Source organism: Antennarius striatus, chromosome 23 (genome assembly GCF_040054535.1).
Source record: "Antennarius striatus isolate MH-2024 chromosome 23, ASM4005453v1, whole genome shotgun sequence".
Taxonomy (NCBI): Eukaryota; Metazoa; Chordata; class Actinopteri; order Lophiiformes; family Antennariidae; genus Antennarius; species Antennarius striatus.
In genome coordinates, this window is record NC_090798.1 from 12,341,536 (window position 1) to 12,362,165 (window position 20,630).

General features: G+C 44.1%; 1 protein-coding gene across 1 annotated transcript in view; it reads right to left on the bottom strand.

Annotated features, from left to right (window-relative positions):
- Positions 1-364: 364 nt before the first annotated feature.
- Positions 365-20,630, bottom strand: part of LOC137590922 (glucosidase 2 subunit beta-like) — a 94,085-nt gene continuing 73,819 nt past the window's right edge. Inside the window, exons 13-15 of the mRNA XM_068308784.1 lie at positions 18,901-18,972; positions 6,006-6,105; positions 365-1,749 (exon numbers count right to left, since the gene is read on the bottom strand). Of these exons, the coding sequence (XP_068164885.1) occupies positions 1,612-1,749; positions 6,006-6,105; positions 18,901-18,972 (310 nt within the window). The 3' untranslated portion in view covers positions 365-1,611. The remainder of the gene's footprint in view (positions 1,750-6,005; positions 6,106-18,900; positions 18,973-20,630) is intronic.

Genomic DNA, 20,630 nt, shown 5'->3' on the forward strand with positions numbered 1-20,630 from the left:
AAAAGAGCAAACGCGGCGCCGGGCTGTGGTGGGTGTTAGTCGCTCGCTAGTCAGTCAGTCAGTCAGGCGGGGGCCCCGCCGTCTCCCCCTTCAGAGAACAGGTACCCTGAACTAGTTTCCACAAAGCCGAGTTGGAGACTGAACGCGATATAAAGCCTCTGGGCTCTTTTAGCAATTTGGAGTCAACGCACAAATACGCCCACGCTCAACTGGAAAGACTTTCCATCCCTGCCCTTCATGTGCAAATGTGCTGTACGGAGGTGTGTGAGTGTGTTTCCCTACTGAGTCCTTCCTCCTTTCTGATGTGTAACGGCGCATCAATGCCCAGGCGCTTCAAAAAAAAAAAAAAAAAAACGCCGTTCAGCAAATTCTGCAAACAACCGTCCGTTTAGACGGCGATCTTCTGAGGGGGGACGGCCCGCCCACGCCACGAGAAGTCATTTAACACGCGACGATCATTCAAGAAAAAGCCAGGAGCTGTCGAGACCAGACTGTCGACTCGTGAGAGGTTTCATCCAATGTGTGATGTCACCATATGGCGATGATGCAATATCAAATCGATTCCAGATGTCAGGAACGCGACGTTAAGACGAGAACGCCGATCTCAACGCCGTGATTGACAGTTTTTTGTCAACGCTTTGTGTTTTTTATGCTGACTTCAGGTTCGGCATTTGTTGCGTATTATAAATGTCGAATGAGGGAGGGGATAAAATCCTTAACGACGTTCCTACGAGATTGGAGACGAATCAAAATGGATTATATCTCGAGAAAAAACTAGATCTCTTCCTCCAGAACTCTTCTCTCCGAATCTGAAGTCGCTTCACGTCGACGCTACGCGCTCTACAACAATTCGCAGGAATGTTTCCAGTCCTACTTGTGCGACGCCTTAGATCACCTTTAACCGTCACGGCGAAGACAAACCATGAATGTAAATCGTCGGGAGTCGCCGTCAGGCGGAGGACGCGGATGCGAGCCGAAGCCAGATGAATCAAAAACAGCGTTCCCTGGGCGATTCGGCCTCGGGCTATTGCACCGCTCGCAGGCAAACAGCCACACAGTTGCCCCAGCAGGGTAGGAAAATATCAGGCAGCCTATTGGATGCCGGACAGCTGATTTCACCCCTCCCATTAAAGAGCGGAGGGGCTGTTACGTAACTGCATCATAAATAGCACAGTAACACACAGGCGGCAAAGGGTGTAAATAAACTATATTCACAATATTTTAAAGACTTTTTCACTGTTTGTGATTAAAAATGATGAATTTGTAATAAAATATTGAACCATCTGTTTTTTTATTGCCTGTTGTTGCCATAGCAGCGATGACACTGAATGTGATAATGTGGTGAAAAGAGCACGACTCCCTACTCTACATCACTAGACAAACGCAACGACGGTTTAGTGTAAACCTGTGTCTGCACTAAATCGTAGATGGACGACTTGACGTGAGTTTGTGGGCGCCACGGAAACAGGTTCTGACCTCAGCAGGACCGGCTTGGAAGCATATATGTTCTGACAACACAGATGTCAGAGGGGCGGCCCTCAGGACCCCGGCCTGTCACCGCGGGCTCGCCGGCGGGGGTTTAAAATAATCCAGGCTGGGACAGTGAAGGGGTCACAGTTCACTGTGAATGCCCCGCTGCTTCAGCACCGGCTGACAGGCCACAGGAGTCTGGAAGTCCATGATGTACTGGCATTTGCTGGGCTCCTTCACCGATCGCAAGGCTGTCTCTGTTCCGCATGTCAGCGTGACCTAGAAAAGCACAAAGGAAGGAAAGTTAAGGTGGAGTGGGCAGACGAGCCGCAGTCGACCTGACTCAAAAAGTCACGCCGGTTTCATCTCCCCGAAGGAGCTTGTCTGACGGCGCCGGCCCGCCCTCGTCTTTTAATGATTCCCAAAAACTTTTCTGGGGGAAGAAGTTGTGTTCACTATAAATGAGGGAGATGTGATAAAACTTAAGGACGAGGCCTGAAATCTGAGTTTCAGACCAGAACCGAAACTGTGACTGTGGAATTGTGGGACATCGTTCCGTCAAAGCCGCCAAACGGGACGACGTTGTGACGAGTGTGGTCATGACTTTGACGCCCTCTGCATGGGGGTGAGAAGGGAAGAAAGAAACAACACTCATTTAACATCCGTGGGGTTGCCATGGCAACGGGGTTCTTGTTCTTTGACTTGTGTAATCCTTTCGGTGTGGTCACAGGTGTGTTTTAATTCTGTACGAATGCTGACATCACAGCAAGATTACCTGCAAGACATTGCTGTGATGTCATCAGCCCCGCCTCCAGAAGCTTGAAGAGCAGCTTCACCTCGCGGTTCGTCCTGAGGTGATCGGTTTAATAGAATGAAATAGTTCACGTAAGATAGAAGAATTACCCCTGAATTCATTTGTGTGGCCGCCCTCCTCCCCCCAGTTGAACCATTCCTGCGCTGCAGGGCGCTAAACCAACGCAAGGTCCCGTATTTCAAATCAAACGAGCGTCGACTTCTGATGAGACTTCATTTATGCAGACCGCTCACAGCTGGGGGGTTGTATCAAAGAAATTTAATGCAGTCTTTTCAAAGGGGCCCCCCCGGACTGCGCGAGTACATACATTTGCGAATGCCATTTATTTGGCCCCCTGATTTTGAAGAGGAGGCCAGGCAGAGAAAATATGATAATAAAATGTGCTGCATTTTTAATTGAGCGAATTCCCACACATGAGTTTAAATAAAAATGTCTGAGAAGAGGAGGGAATAGAGATAGACGGGTAGACGAAGAGTCAGGGTTTTCGGTTTTGTATGTATGTACAAAACCAGTGAAGTTTGCATGTTTTGTAAATGGTAAATAAAAACAGAATACAATGATTTGCAAATCCCTTTCAACCAACATTCAATTAAATATAGAGCATAGACAAGACATTTAATGTACAAACTGGTAAACTTTGGGGTTTTTTTTGCACAAATTACCTCATTTGGAATTTGATGCCTGCAACATCTTTCAAAAAAGCTGCACAAGTGGCAAAAAAGACTGAGAAAGTTGAAGAATACTCATTAAATACTCATTAAATCATTAATCGCATTTTTTTCTATGTTTCTGTGTATATTATTTTAACATAAACTTAGATAATGTATATCACTAGGCTTGTGTACTCCAGGGATGAGTTGATGTCCATGAGGGTCAAAGGAGACCCAGCAACATGCAATCTCATCCCCACCGAGCTCCGACGGAGATATCGCGGCTGCCGAGCGGGTTGCGTTGAAAGGGCTAGACTAATCATGCGTCCACAGGTGCAGGGTGTAATGGACCCTCTCCAGTTCGCCTATCAGGCCAAGGTTGGGGTTGACAACGCTGTCTTGTACCTCCTCCACCGTGTGCTCTCCTACCTGGACGCTGGGGGTTGTGCCGTCAGAGTGCTCTTCTTTGACTTTTCGAGCGCCTTCAACACCATCCAGCCCCTGCTCCTGCAGGACAAACTGACCTCCATGGCTGTGGACCCCTACCTCGTGAGCTGGATCACGGACTACTTAACGGACAGACCCCAGTACGTCCGTATGGGGGACTGTTTGTCTTCTAAGGTGACCAGCAGCATGGGGGCGCTACAAGGGACCGTTCTCTCCCCCATTCTCTTCACCCTCTACACATCGGACTTAAAGCACAACTCGGATACATGCCACATGCAGAAGTACTCCGATGACACCGCGATAGTGGCATGTATCCAGGAGGGTGATGAGGGGGGATACAGGACATTGGTGGCTGACTTCGTGAAGTGGTGCCAACAGAACCAGCTCCAGCTCAACGTCTCCAAGACGAAGGAGATGGTGCTGGATTTCCGTTGGGCACCTCCCTCTCCACAGCCAGTGATCATCGAGGGCAGTGAGGTGGGGGTGGTAGAAAACTATAAGTACCTGGGACTGCAGCTAGACAGCAGACTGGACTGGTCACTCAACTCCGCCTGTGTGTACAAGAAGGGGCAGAGCAGGATGTACTTCCTGAGGAGGCTGGCCTCCTTCAACATCTGTCCTAAGCTCCTTCTCATCAGTCCGTAGTCTCCACTGTGTTGTCACACGCCATTGTGTGTTGGGGTGGGGGGGCCAGGAAAAGAGATATGGACCGTCTGAACAGATCAGCAGAGCGGGCTCAGTGGTCGGGCTGAGCCTGGACTCTGTGGAGACGCTTCTAGAGAGCAGGACCGTGTCAAAAGTCAAGGCCATCATGAACAACACCAGCCCCCCCCCCCCACACACACACACACACACACCACCTTCTCCCAGCAGAGAAGCACCTTCAGCGGCAGACTGCTGTCACAAAGCACCTCCACAGAGAGGCTGAGGTCCTCCTTCATGCCCCGTGCCATCAGGGGGTACAATGACTCTCTCAGGAGGAGCGGGGGGGAGGTGACGAGGTCAGCACATGGTTAAATGGATTTAATTTAATTTTATACTATTTAATTTTACACTGTTTATATTTTACTTTTATACTGTTTTTATTTTAGTTATAGTTTAGTATATGTCCTGTTAATGCTTACATGTGTCCGTTACTGTAGTGCATGTCTTGTGGTATGTCCTGTGATGTCAGTGTTTGTTTGGGGGGGGGGGTTTACCCAGTATTTATTCATTATGTAATGCCTGATCGATCGATCTAGATAGATAGATAGATAGATAGATAGATAGATAGATAGATAGATAGATAGATAGATAGATAGATAGATAGATAGATAGATAGATAGATAGATAGATAGATAGATAGATAGATAGATAGATAGATAGATGGACCTATCTATCTATCTTTTGGAATTGCTGCGAAAGAATCACTCGACTCGAAAGCCAAACCGTCCCAACGTTAACATCAGTCAACGCTCAATCAGTCTGTCGTGAACAATTTTCACAGTAGTCTACGAAAACAGTTCACTGTGTGTTCTGTCGGCGGTAATGAGGAAATTGTTTCGGGTGGGATAATTAATTTTTCTGCATGGTGTGTGTTCGTTGGCGGCAGAAGAGATGGGGAACCCTGAGGAAGTCCACGAAACTATTTCCATCTGAACGTCATTCCAGTTTCCCCTGAAGGCTGTAACATCAAATTTCCTGTAGAATTTTCACAATTAATCTGACAATTTATGCTCAATAGTCCACAAAAGAATGCAAATATATTCAAATACAGATAGTCCTCAACATACAGAAGCAATTGGTTCCGAGAGGTTGTTCGTAAGTTGAATTGTTCGTAAGTCATTATTTATCAAATTTCAATCTATAATTGCTATTTGAGGTCATTTAAATGTCATTAACACTCTAAATACAGAAGTACTATTCCCCAAAGATTAACTTGACCTAACCCTAAGCGTCAGGCTAATCCTATCCCTTGTTAATATCTCCGATGGTGCGTAAGTTGAATGCTCATAAGTCAAATGTTCATAAGCTGAGGACTACCTTACTACGGTGGCCAAAGTCCAGAATTTCCAAGCAGAGTTCCATTAAACGCCTGGTGCAACAATGAAGGTGTGGATTATGTTTACAGAAAAAAAAGAGGAAAGAGTGGAGCTTGTATGAAAATGGAGGCTTCTTTCTATAATCTAATTTCATAATAAAAGCCTTCCCATGATGCACTGGGCTTCTCTCCCTGCTGCAGGCATGATTCGTTAATGCATGCGGTCTTTCTTGTAATGTTATTATATAGTTATTGCAGAACTTATTACAGATACTTCTACTATATCTGTGCCTCTCCTTCTCTTTTCACCCTCCACCTCCCCCCTTTTTCTCACCAAGGTTGGGGCAGATGGTTTCCCACCTAGAACCGGGGTGTGCTCCAAAGTTTCTGCCTGTTAAGAGGCAGTTTTTTCCTCACCACCGTTGCCATGTCCTCCCTCACAATGGACCGGTCGGGGCTTCGTAGAGCTACCAGACTCATTCTTTAAGGGAAGCGCCTTGATGGACTTTTTTTGTGATTGGCGCCGCAGAAAAAAACCAACTAACTAGATATCAAACATGGCGATGATGATGATGATGATGATGATGATGAGGGAATCACTTACCGTCGTACTGCGTGAGCCTCCCTGCCAGCAGGGTTCTCCATTCTCGTACACCATCTGACCGTACTGGTTTTTCGGCGTTCCTGCCCACATCCCCCACGTCCTGAAACAACAAAAGAAACTGTTAAAAAAAAAGCAAGAATAAAACATTTGGAATAAACATTTATTTTTCTTAAATACCACAAGGTTGACTTATTAAAAAAAACAGGTTTTCACAGCAAAAATAAAAAGCTGGCAAGACGTCTGGTCTGGCAGTGCCCTCCTTTGGATACCGGTGCCGGTGTCCTCTCATCCCCGTCTCCTCTTCGACAATGGAGGGAAAATATTATCTCTTTTTTTCAGAGTTAATTCTCGTGTAGAAGCACACGAGGGAAGGAAAGGAAAGCACACGTTGCTGGTGAAGCCCATCTGAAATGAGGCTGAGCTTGCCCAGTGCTAGCTAATTACATTCTCACTACACATTTGGAGAACCAAAGCAGACCGCGGTGCCAGTGGATGCCATCCAAGAAGCTCGTGGTACCGACAGATGCCATCCGAACACGCTTTCACCACAGAACGTCCCACAAGCTACTGCTGAAGTGACGCAGCATCTTTGAGAGTACGGATTTACAACTGAACCAAAAACGAAACCAATGCAGTTGAAAACCCTACAGAACAACAAACCGCACGTTTTTATAAGGGTTTTAATTCTTTGTCTGCACAATACTGCCGCTGTCTTTGTGCTTCTGTTTGACAGGTGGGGAACGCGGATGGAAGACAGGATATCCAAAGGCCTGGAAATCCCGCCTCCAATTCAGCGACAGCTCACTATGGACATGAAACTCAAACTGGCCTATCTTCCACTCTCTCTCTCTCTGTCTCCTTTTCTTGACCTATCTCTGTCCTCAGTGTTTTTCTTTTTCCCAACCAACAGGTCAGGGTGGATGACCGCCCTCCAGAGCCTGGGTCCTGCCCGGAGTTCCTTCCTCAATGAGGAAGCTCTTCTCCGCCACCGCCGCTTATGCTTGTTCTGGAGGGCATTGATTAAGCGCTATGTAAATAAAAGTTGATGGATTGATTGATAGTAAATTTCTAAGGAATATTTATCCTCAATAATTCTGACTTGCTATTCTTTGTTAGCAAGTACAAGACGAGAAACTTGTACGAGCTCAGACCCCAAGTCAGATCAAAAGACATAGAAGTTCCTTCACTCACATTTGACATTGACGAAGGTGAACATGGGAGTCCTCTTCGATCTCTAAAAGCACTCTCAAGCTTTTTACAGACGCCACCATCAGGTCCCCGCATGTGGCTTCACCACCGTCCATGATGTGCATGACTTATTTAAGATGCCTGAACGGGTCAGTTAGAGGTGAATTGCTCACACGAGTGGAAGCCAGCTGGGCCCGAGCGTCTCGCCTTTTCCTTTCCAGCCTCTCTGATTGGATTTTAGCACTCTCTTAATACCAGGAGGGCCCCCCCCCCCCCCCCAAATGGATTGCTGTCAGGGCCGGCAGACAAGGCGACAGCGCCGCGGCTCTCGCCAGCAATCCCTTGCGCATCGCCTTCCGAGCTTCCTTCACCGCCGCATCCACACGTCCGCCTTAATACACTCGAGCACCTTCGTTCATCTCCGTCCTAAATCTCCACCATCGCTCCTCCGGCCCTTCCCCCTACGCCCTGGGAGGCGACACACGCCCTGTCAATTAGCTTTAAGCTATCGCTGAGACGTAGCCAACACACTTCACTCACTCAGACACATCCGGATGTTATTGACAGATCACTTCCAGTAATAATACCTACCTGCAATTGGTATTGGCAGGTCATTTCCTGCGGTCATTCCCCAGTTATCACCAAGCTAGCGCAAAGCTAGTTGTTTACAGCTCAGGATGACACCACACTGATCCTCGTTGCTTCATTTCATTTTACCATGGTGCATAAATATTACTATACATTAGTCTGACACTGCAACTGACAATATAGCACAATCCAAATGTGCAAAATGAACCCCTCTGGCTCGCTGACAACTTAATTTTCTCATCCAATTTATCACAGTTTGGCTTCAAGCTGCAGCCATGATACCCCTGATGCTCGCTTCGACTCAGCAGCAGGGGCAGTCTCCTTAAATTATCTGGGTTATTGTATGTACGGATAAATCCGGTGCACCTGTTCCTGCAGCCGAGCAGGGAATCCTATTGGTCTGCCCGGCAAAATGATTCACTATTACTGTTTTTATTCACATCATGATGGCCTTTCTCTTTCGGGAAAAGACCGAGACAAAGGCGTATTTTCTGTTGGCATGGTTTAACATCATTAAAGCACCTAAATAGATAAACAGCAGCAGCAAAGAGTAAGTTACAATTTGGCTTTTGCAGAAAATCCATTTATGACCACATACAGTCAAGGGTAAGGCACAAATGCAGACTTCCTTTTAAATTGTAATGATGGGAGACACTGAGCACTTGCTCCTTTTAAGGCTTAAAACCCTGAGAATCTTATTTACAGTTATCTGGGTTATGAGTCATTCTTTGTCTGGCCTCTCTAATGCCGTAAAATGTACCTTCAATCACAGATAAACCTTTAATGGTAGCATATCTCGGCGGCTAAACCTATTATCCATACATTTACTTTGTATTGAGGCTGAGATAGTGGAGGACACAGGCGCACCTCTAACAGCACACATTAGGGAGTGGAGCTCATTTAATTTTCTCTCTGAATCACCAAGGTGTGATTTCTATTGACACGCAGAAGAGCAGATGGAGTTGTGATTTAATTAGATCCAGTGTCACACAAAAACATCATTAAAACTGCAGTTTGGTGCCTTCAGAGCTGCGTTGACTGGAACGACCTGAACAAGCATGGAAACGCTGCTTAGCATGTTTTTTTTGTTAACTCATACGTCCAAACTGATCATTTTGTAATTTCTAGACAATGGAAAATATTTTTTCCCTCTGGGTTTAATCTGTTTTTTCCACAATCTTAATCCCCATTTTGAATAATTAGCATTAAAAAAAAAAGCTGATTATCTTCATTTTCTTCTCTTAATAATGGCTTGAGCTGATATAAGCTCCTCTTATTTCTTTAAAACGAAGCGGTCGCCAGTGATTCTGTTTAAAACTTCATCGCGGCATTAATCCGTATGCCTAGAGTGATAAATCCCGTAGATCCACGGCTAATCTCGCTCAACGCTGAGAGGAGAGTTGCCCCATCTGATCCAGCCACAAATCAACCTTTCAGAAGCAATTATCATTTAGACAACTCTACTCGAGTGTTTAAACACCTTGCAGACATTGAGGGAGGGGGAGATATAACCAAAAAGACTAAATGTGTTGTCTTTACTGGACAGAAAAAGGATGGAACGTTCCGTAAAGTTGTGACGCTGTTAGGTCCTTCAATCAAAGTCAAAGTCAGCTCTATTGTCAAATGTACCATATATGCACGGCATACAGCACAGATGAAATTGCAGTCCTCTCTGACCCATGGTCAACAGGCAGTAAAACAGGCAGTACAACAGGCAGTACAACACTGGTAGTACAACACAGGCAGGTATTTGTACTAATATCCTTCATTTTTGACACTGATATTGAGGTATATCCAAAGACAGTCACATCTAGCAGTAGCCCAAATCAGTTTGTTAGTTTTTTACAGACAGTCAACAGCAAACCACGTCCTGACACTTCATATCCTCACTGCGACTGTCAGCCATCACGTGTGCCGACTCAGCTTTGGATTACTCCCTTAACAACCCCGTCCTCATCCCGGATCCTAACCTGTGTTAAGACGATGTAAAGTCTGCGCTTATTACCGTCACCTTCCCACCGTAGCCTCCACTCATTAGCTGCTGCTGCCATGAATTATACCTCATAGGTATGCTCTTCACTCCTTTAACAAGGGGGCCAGGAGCAGCGAGCCGGGCCCCTCACTACGCCGTTAATGCGCTAATCATTTACAGCGTGAGACATCACGCTGCACCGGCAGGGAGAGAGAGCAATTTAGGAGACGCCGGTTAATTTGGATTCAGTGTAGCAGCGCAACCGAAAAAAGAAAAAGAAAAGAAAGAGAGAGATCCCGTTCTCACAGCCGAGCGGTGCCACTCGTATAAGGTCACCAATCAGGGAGCGGTGTTTTCAGATGAGTCCCCACAATGTCATTACTGTGCCAGTCACTGATGCCCCTCTCGCCCTCCTAACTTCTATTGTGCCTCGCACCTCCATGAATAATTCATACGTTTAGGAACACGTGAAGGGCACATGCTCAGTCCGGGCTCCGCTTCATTTCATATTCCTCATACATGCGGGCGCTTTTCCCCATCTTCTGCATCTTATTGAATTGTGGGTCACAGAAGAGGTTTTTAATGCATTATTATACACGATGGTGTAAGTGGGAATAAAGAAACCTTCAACAGATAAATTACTGGAATTCTATTTTATATCAAACAATTCTGCAGGGCATTTTTCTGCAGCCAAGTACAATTTATTTTGCATAAAGCGAAACGGAGGCAGTTTTTTCTATAGTTTATATATAAACACACTCCAGGTATGTATTTCATCCACACCTCCTGACAGATCGGAATCAGGGGCTGATGTCAAAACCAAATCAGTATTCTGTTAACAGCTCACTTGTGCCTCATTAACGGCAGGGCTAGATGTTGCCATGGTAACCCACCAGAAAGGCCATCGGGGGTTCACAGTGTCAGCTCCCCTCGCTCTCCACTCCCTACCACTCCCTACCGCCCTCTCCTCCGACACACGAGAGTCATTAACCTTTCGCCTTGATTGCAAAATAAATCGCTGGCTGTTCAGGCGGCGGGGAGAATAAAACAAACACATCAGCAACGCGGATGTATGGCGAAGGGTTCGTCATAGAAACAATGTCGTGATGGCGCCATGGGCATTAAGCGATGCCATGTTCCTCGCCAAAGAAGACTCGTCTATTTTTTTTTTTTTCTGCTAATGGCACTCCAGAAAAATGACCTTGACAGCTTGAAAATGAGCGCATTAAGTAGAACACTCAAAAGCATAATTATGCGTTTGTTCCAGCGAAAGCGTCACCGCTCTGTAGGTCAAATCATCATCGGTTCAGATAGGATGGAAATAAATAAAATTAATGGGGGGGTTTTTTCTCTCTTGTCAATTAATGTTTATCAAAACAAATAACAAAGGATGTTAAAATGAAACACAATGAAGGGAAGAATCATTAAAAACAGCCATTAGTTATATTTCCTGGAATGAAACACGAATGGGAACGCGATGGGTTTGTTTTAAATATGACGGTTTGATTAAAAGTTCAGTCGGAATGAGGAGATAAATGTGCAGTAGGTGGAGTGTTAACCTGTTGTTGTCAGGACACAGAGGTACAGAGAAAAAGTCTACGAAAGAAACCGGGTGGTAGTGGTGAAAACTACCTGTGTGCTGACTCACACTCAGAAAGTCTTTTAAGCAATTTGCTGGTGAAAAACCGTCAAAAATCAGAGAACGAGGAAATGATCTTTGCAAGTTTTATGAAATTATCTCAAAGAAAAAAGTTCTGCGGAAAGGTCAAAAGCGCAGACGCCACCTCGCCACAAACGACAAAGAGGAAAGAGATCAGTTAAGGTGCAGACGGCAGAAACTGTTTAAGACGGAGCTCCAAACATTTCGATTGTCATCTCAGTTTCCTGACATGATGCGGTCGTCCCCGGATCGCCTCTCAGGTTTGGTTCCTTTGTGCTCATTTGTAACCTGATTAGTTTTACAGTAAAAATCTTACAGCTCTCTTGTGATTGCTGTGCAGTAAAAATGGCCACCTATGGAGATAATTGGCTACAGTGCTTTTTTCTCCTATTTATAAATCCACAGCTGCTGCAGAAGAACTGAACCTGAACAGTAATTAATTTTAAAAGGAGGTGATATATTTTCTATCAGAACTTTATTCCCTCTAATACTTCTAAAGATGTCGGGTGTTTTCGGCTGCCCTTGCCAGAAGTTCATTCTTGATCAAACAGTAAAGAAAAAGTCGTATCGCCATGGCCACAGAGTCTGTCTCTCCTTCCTCTGGCCTTCGCTACTAAATGTGACATTTGAAATGGGACTTTGCCCCACCTGGAGGCATTCATATCACTGCACCTCTTCTACCCTTGGCGACTGGGGAGCTTTTACTCCCCTTACATTTTAGAGCTCTTTCATTTAGAGCGCGACAAGAATTGCATCGTGGCTAAAAACAAAGTGAGCCTGACAGATGTGAGAAGAAAAATAACGTTGAAGCCGCTTTTCTGCGCCGCGGTTTAAAAGGCCGATCTTTCAGCAGCGTGCGTCCGTCCGCCGTGTGCTCTGACAAACAGACAACCTATTTGTATTTTCCACAGCGGCCAGCACATCCCACTCTCGCTGGGGTTGCTCTGCGCTGTCATTTCGACTGCCTGGCCCCTTCACAGTAGGCATACACAATCATTTACTGTGGTTTCAATGTTGCTAGGCTACCTCGCTTCTCCGCTGCTTCCTGCTGGAGAATCTACTGTTCAATAAAGCGGTTGAAGGGAGACCTGTGGTTTGAGGACTGAGATATAGGAACCTGCAGGAGTAACTGACAAAGCTAATAAGCTTTTCTTTACTTTCAAGATATTTCAGTGGTGTTACCCGGCCCTGCCTCTCTAGCCATGCAGCTCATAATACTTGTATTTCCATATACAGTATTTTCCGCACTATAAGGCGCACTGGACTGATGAGACCAGCGATGTTGTTTGGTCTAGAGACAGTGTCACTGAGGAAAAGACAGGAGACAGAGCTGGAGGTAGCAGAGATGAAGATGCTGAGGTTCTCTCTGGGAGTGACCAGGATGGATAGGATCAGGAACGAGTACATCAGAGGGACAGCACATGTTAGAGGTTCTGGAGATAAAGTCAGAGAGGCCAGACTGAGATGGTTTGGACATGTCCAGAGGAGAGATAGTGAATATATTGGTAGAAGGATGCTGAGTTTTGAAGTGCCAGGCAGGAGGCCTAGAGGAAGACCAAAGAGGAGGTTTATGGATGTAGTGAAAGAGGACATGAAGGTAGTTGGTGTGAGAGAAGAGGATGCAGAAGACAGGGTTAGATGGAGGACACTGATTCCCTGTGGCGACCCCTGAAGGGAGAAGTCGAAAGGAAAGAAGAAGATAGGGCGCACCTTCAACGAATGGCCTATTTCAAAACTTTTTTCATATGTAGGGTGCATTGCATTATAAGGCACATCTGATTTATAAAGCGCACTTTCAATGAATGGCATATTCTAAAACATTTTTCATATATAAGGCGCACTGCTGGTTTTTGAGAGCCTTGAAGGTGAGGAATATACCGTATTTATTGGGTAAAACCCAAGCTTGGATTGACAAACGTATTAAATCACAAGTCGAAGCCTGGCCCTGGGTACAACAGAAGGTCTGGTCTCTTGATCCTTCAAGGATGACGGGCTGCGATGTCGACAATGTGACTTCCTAATTTCCCTCGAGACCCAAAACAGAAACTCGCAAATTGACCTCTAAAACTGATCAGATGCTCTTCGGCTACAACTCAATCCCACTCTCCAAGAAATGCTCCATCTCAGCACAGCGATACTAACAGTCTTGCAGTGGTACCAAAGCTCACGATTTCAAAGTTCAAATGACTTGTTGTTGACGATGTCTCACTCGTTCCATATCATCGCATCTGGAGCTTTTTCCGTGTTTTTATCCGGGTGTGTGGCCACATAAATATTTCACATGCACTTCTGCTCATGGTGGAAGGTTATATGGCCGGATGCTGTTGTTAGGGCACACTTTAAAGAGTTGTTTTTCTAGTTGTTGCCATTGAGAGCAGTTAATGGCACAAACACGAAGCTAATTACTGGATGTTGACTATGTTCTTCCTGGGGTCTCACGTTTTAAAAAGTTAAATGGATCAGACTTATATATGTGAGCTGTGGTGCTGCATGTATTTAAGCCATTAGAGTCATTTGAAAGAAATGAAAATGAGGGGTTATGCATTGGGAGCTCACTGCTAACTGGATGAAACTGCTGCTGGTTGTGTTTGTGTTTGAGGTTGGCTGCACACGACGTGTTTCTGCCAATGAGAATTTGAAACTACATTTTGTTCCACGCTTTGTCATCATTCTCACAACAGGGGAACCTCGCTGCATTCAATTATGCTGCTGTGGTTTACCATTATGGTGTTGTTCTTTCACTTTAATTTTTGAGAACAAGAAAAAGCTGTCAGTGTTTGCCTTTCTTTTCTTTATTGTGAAATGTTGTTTTCCCCCCTTTTCTTTTTGAAGCTTTCACTTTTTCCAATCTGGACATTTGACCCATGGACGGTTTTCTTCTTTCTCTTTCTGATGCAGATACATTTTGTTTTTTTTCCATCCAATTCTTCCGTTGTACTGAAAGCAACAGTGAACGTCGCCTATATCGAAAAGCTCGATAACGACCATGCCAGGAAATAGTTAGCTTGGCTTTAGCAAGCCTAACTGCATGGTTCAAGAAGGAAACAGAGTTTTCAGCAATCTTCCACGCATTCAAACACATTTAAAATTTAACGACAACTGCATTAGCTTAGAAATATAAGACAGTGTGTGTCATGGTTCTGTTCTTTTTGTATGATCGGCAGGTTTGTTTTGTGTTAAGCTTGTTTTGTCCTGATAGGTCAGGCTGTGGCAGTGGGTGGGGCTCTGCTCATCAGCCTCTACTTAAAAGGCCTGGCCTTCTCTTCGGAGAGTGCCAGATTATTTCATCCTGCTCCACTGATGCGAGTTTCTAGTGTTTCTCTCAGCTGCCAGTTCTTTTCTATGTTTTTGGATTTTTGTCGTTTTTGCTCAGCTGATTTTTGTTATCTAACTCAATTGTGGGTTGTTGTTTTTTTTAGCCTGAGCAATAAATCTGTTGATTTTTACACGTGTGTCAGTCTCTGCTCTTTGGGGTCCAGACTTGAGCTATCCTTAACAGTGTCGGCACAATACAATAAAACAGCTCAGAAAAACTCTGCACCAAAAACTGGAGCCCACTGCAATATAAAATAAAGCAAAAACCAAATTTCAACTACAATACTGAAGAAATAATACGCCACTAGCACACGGGCTTGTGGGAAAAGACTGTTCCGGTGACAAAGACAGGTAAATCTTCTGTTTCACATTCAGTGTGTGTGCGAAATGTTTCTCTCTGAAATAAATGTGGTGCTTGTGTGTTATGTAAGCTTATATAAGACGGTGACAAACTCACCCTGTGTGCTGCAGCACATCCCTGATTTACATACGTGTATGCTGCTCCATTCGGTTGGGCTGCATTAACTAAAACCCTGTTTTCTGTCCTGTCACCACGCCTGCCCCAGGTGGGAGTGGCAAAAGCGGAGGTGGGAATGGGGGGGGGGGGGCATTATGAAGATGGACGACGCTGTCACAGTGGGATGGTGTTTGTCGCAATGCAAGCATTTTCTTCTCCTCCATTATCATTATCGTGGCTGATGTTATTGTTACAATACCCATTTCAGGAAGTGGTTAAGCCGCTGAGACCGAAAGGCAGAAATGGCTAAATGGAAAAGAGAGAGATTGGAATTCAGGAGGTGAATGTGTTGTATAATATCTACATTTATAGATAATTGGGAGCGTGCGGTATGACGGCTGTGCTTTACGGAATCTTTATGTCCATGTGTGCGGCCACAAAAGGAAGTGATTTACTGTTTCTTTAAGATTATTTGTGAAGTTAATGGTCCGACGCCGACAATGCTGCAAACCCAAGCGTGAAGAAGGGTGAGGACTCGGGGAACAATTTCGACTTTTATGAGCCTTGACATGCTTCAAAAACTGAGTGCCGGACGTGAGCTGTAACCAACATTCAGCAGGAACACCTTCAGCAGAAGCAGAAAACAGATAATCAGAATTAGCAGAAATTGACGCAAACCAAGTATGTACGACGTCACCGCCGCGCTCGGAGTGTTTTATTAGACAGGCCACACATGTTAATGCCGTTTCCCCTCCTTCCTGTCCTTTAGGATGCTGAAGCAGGTGTGATAAATACTGCCATTTAAAACAGAGCACTTCTCTCGTCCCCCCCCCACCAACCTCGATCCCCTCCTGGGAAAAGGAGGATGCCTCCATGCAGATTGATATCTGGGGGCCCAGCCGTATCCTGAAAGGGGTTGACTGATGGTCTGTCTGGATAAAGAATGAACTTTATTCCCAGCGTTCGAGCTATGATTCATGTACCTCCCCTCCCCCCGCCTCCACCGAAACCATTCAACACACACCTTGGAGGCACACACTTTAGAAACAGTGTAGTCCATCATATACTGCTAACTTTATATATATACCAGCACAGTGTTTGTGCGTGTATAGCATAAAAATCAGTGATACTGCACCAGCTTCCACCAGACTAGACTCAGGGTAGAACATCCACAGCATCTTGTAGCATTCAGTCCAATGTATGAAGTGTGTGTGTGTGTGTGTGTGTGTGTGTGTGTGTGTGTGTGTGTGTGTGTGTGTGTGTGTGTGTGTGTGTATAAATATACATACAGGTATATACATACATACAAAATATATATACATACATATATACATACACACACATATATATGTATGTGTGTCTTTGTATGTATGTACAGTGTATATATATATATATATATATATATATATATATATATATATATATATATATATATATATATATATATATATATATATATATATATATCAGTGACGTGCGGTCAGGGGAGGCATGGCCTCACCTGCCATCATGAAAGAAAAAAATGAATGGAAAATGGAATAAATAAAGTAAATGCTAATATCTATCCAGCGATGTGTATTATAACTTATTTTCCGTTTAACGTCACCAATTTTAGGTTATTTTTCTCAAAATCACTGAATTTTCACATTTACCGCTGAAATTCGGAGTAGAGACCTGCGGTGAGGCACCAGCCAGACGAGCCTCAACGGGGATTGCGCAATAGCTCAGCTAGCTGTGCTGGTATGCTATACAGTGAGACCGTAATGCTAGCCCTTTATATAATGTCGCTATTAAAATGTTCAAACATGTTTGCTCTATAAACTAAATTCCGGTAATTTAGCTAATGTATATAATGTACAGTGTTTTTTTTGTCAACAGCTGCATGTGTGTAATGTCTTCATTGTGTTGAGCGGTCCTGAAACCGCTGTGAAAAGGCACTGGGTGAGGCACAAAAATACCTGGCCTCATGGATAGGGGGCGCTGGTGAAGAAAAAGTGAATGCAGGCTACGATCTACATTAAGTCAAGTGCAGCAATTTTTTTTTTTTCCGCTCGCCTATTCAAATGGAGGATTACATATTACAAACTGAAGGAAGATACGGACAATTTCTACAAACAAGTTATTGATCAGAGGGAGCGGCGCATGGACTTCATTTACAAGTAACCTGACATATTAACAAGTAGGTAACATTACGGTTTTTTTAATCAAATATGCTTATTTGTGTGTTACAGTTTGTATGTGTAAATAATTCTGCAATGAGACTCTAACATAACCCACTCACTGTTGGTAATTAAATGGTGAATAAGCTAAACTGTAGGTTCATATTTTTGTAAATCTGATCACGTGATCATGATGACATCGGTGCCTATATATATATATATATATGAAATCATTCCTTCAACTTCTGTTTGGCAGCATTTCGTTCCAAACTGCGACCGAATCCCAGACATGTTCGACCACTGGGTGCGTTTGGTCCTTCTGCCCTTCCATACCAACGTGAGTGACAGGCAGGCAGAAGCGCCGGGGTCACATTACTCACAGTTAGCATTCTGTTCTTCCTCTTTGCTGCGCTAAAAAACATGGTGAAGCGTTGCACTTTCCGCTCCAAATGTGAGTGGGTAGTGTGGGAGGTGGCGGTGCAAAAAAGAACACAGCCCAGCTTTAGTTTGAAATTAATAAGGTATCTGACAGCAAAATGTGCAGAAAGGGATAATTGCTAATAAATTATCGTTAACATATCACTTAAACTGCCAGAGAAAGACGAGTCAAGACTAATGGTATTACATCTCAGGCAAGGCAAAATGTTTTGACAACCCTGTGCAAATTTCCTACGGCCATTTATGTCTTAACATCGCAAACAAGTCTTTGTGGTCTCTAACCACCGAAACGGCCTCAATGGAGTCCTTTCTCTGGGGGCGGAGTTGTTTCAAAAAAGCTTTTTTGTGTGTGTGTGTGTCAATGTCAATGCAATAGCCTTTTACATAATTGCCCGCTGCAAAATTGTGGAACCAAGACAACGTGAAGGACGATCGGACGAGATCCTGCAATCATCACCTCAAAGCTTCAAGAAAAATTAACAGCAAAGGACAACATGTAGGAGACAAACGTGGCAAAATATGAAAAGTACAAGGACTTTGCATTCACGAAAAGGTAGGAAAAACATCACCGCCATACGTCTGTTTTTTCTTCAATTTGTTTGATAGGTGTGCTATGTAAAGGTGACGTGATGTGACTGTACATGTAAAACCCAGCAGGGGAATGATGGCCATTATTTCAACTAAAAAAAAAAAAAATCAAGAACACATTTGACATAGAAAGTTATTTTTACTCTGGGTGGTGTTTTCTTTTGCTTATGCTTTAAACCTAATTTGCCTTCCAATCTAAACTGACACTTGGGGGACAGAGAATGAAAGATTCTGAATTTTTCTAAACATCTTGGGGTCCAATCCTACAGAAATAAGTGACATGTTTCATAACACAAAGGCATTTTGAAACAAAGGCAACATCCTGAAACTTAGGCATCCAATTCCAAGAGGTTAGTAAAAAAGACCAGCATGCAATCCGGTAGGTAAAATTGAAATTCTTCTGGAATGAAGTAAAACTCTGGCAGTATAAAAACTGGCCAATTTATCGCTGAAGTATTGGAAGTATAACAGTTATCTGTCACAAATGAAGTTTAGCAGAACCATGAATCTGCGCTCCTACATTCACTCACCCTAACGAGACCTCGGCTCCTCCGGTGCTCCTCTGAGTGACCTCGTTGAAAGGACACAGCGTATAAATGTACCTGCAGTGGAGGAGAGACAACATCGTCCATGGTCACCAAAGTGGAACACAAGGTTAAATGAAATGCATTTCCTAACAAAAAGTAATTTCATGCTGTGATTTGTTTTCTTTTGATTTTAATTACACTTTGAATAAAAACCAAATTGTGACCAAGAAGCATCAATATAGGCACAAAATCACCAACCAATTGTTTTTATCGTTTTGTATGTCAGCTTAAGAGACCACGATGTGTAACTAACTGGACAGAGTAGCAAAATAGTTTACTACAGAGCAACTACACAAGCTGAGAGTTGGAGAAACAAGATGAAAGAAAAGACAAAATGATGATTTCCAGAAAAAGGGAGGCAGCGAGAGAGAAGGGAGCGCCCTTTGTGGATTGCATTTAATGCTTTTCATCTCACAAACTTTGATTGTTGCACTTATTCTTTGATATCTACCGCATGTTTCCAGATGGTCGCCCTGTTGACCAGATTATCACAGCGATGGAAAACCAACAGAGGTATCTTTGTTGGCTGCAGAGCCTCTGGAAAATCCACCTCCACTGGGTTATTTTCTCTTTTATTTTGAGTAAATTTGATTCAGATCTAAGTTTTGATCTATCCTGAGATGCAGGACGTTGATCCGTGGTACCCCGAGGACGTCCCTAAAGATGCCCTGAGATGTCTTTGCACTATATGAGGTTGCCAGTTAGCTAAGAGCAACACAGTCCTGGCATGGCCGTAGACTTAGGACTTCCTGGTGTAGAACGTCCGACTGATATAGCTTCCATTTTCACACCTACGTTGTTTAAGTAGCACATGTGCTCCATCCATCCATGTGCCCTGAGGAGCGTCGGTCTTAAAACGCTCCGACATCAGAAACCAAGTTGTCAGGAAACTTGTACATCTGATGTATCCATGACAACCACACCGAAACTGCCGCACGGTCGTTAAAAAAGCGGCACCAATTTCCATATTGGAATTGGACTATTTAACGGTGTGATCAAATTCCACAGAAACGACGTGCACCTCATACCAAAAGAAATGAATAATTACATAAAGAAATGTGAATTCCCTTCAGAGACTGTTTGTTCCTGTAACAAACAACTGGATTCATCCGTTTGTATAGCAGGTGTTCGTGTAACAACAAACATCCTGGTGGAAGCAAAGGAACAGATGGCGTCTGATCGAACGAACACAGGAAGGAGAATGAGTTACACGATAGCGCCGCAGTTAACAATCATTGTCAATGTTAGTTTATTTGACCAGACCTGATGATGAATTGTTTATTGTTTGCATCTATTTAGACGTCAATGTCAATTTAAATGTTTCTAAAATTGCTTGTTTTGTTTGACCAACCAAATCCCTCCATCTGTATTCCCTGAGAACCCAAAAGAGTCTAACAGTCTAAGAACCCAAGAGAAACCAGGCAGATGTGTAGAACACCATACCAAAGAATCCTCGGTCCGTCGCTGTGAAGACAGAATGCTTCAAAGATGCTAAAAAAAAGAGATGTTTGTCATTCTTCTCTTGAAAAATGACCGACGCACTTAATCTTTTACCAAAACTGTCGATTGGCTGATCAACGCTAAATCACGCAATGAAAAAAGCAATCAAACGAGTACGTCCAAAGTTTCTCCGCAACCCTGCCCACTTCTGCTGGCACACTAGTACTGGATAG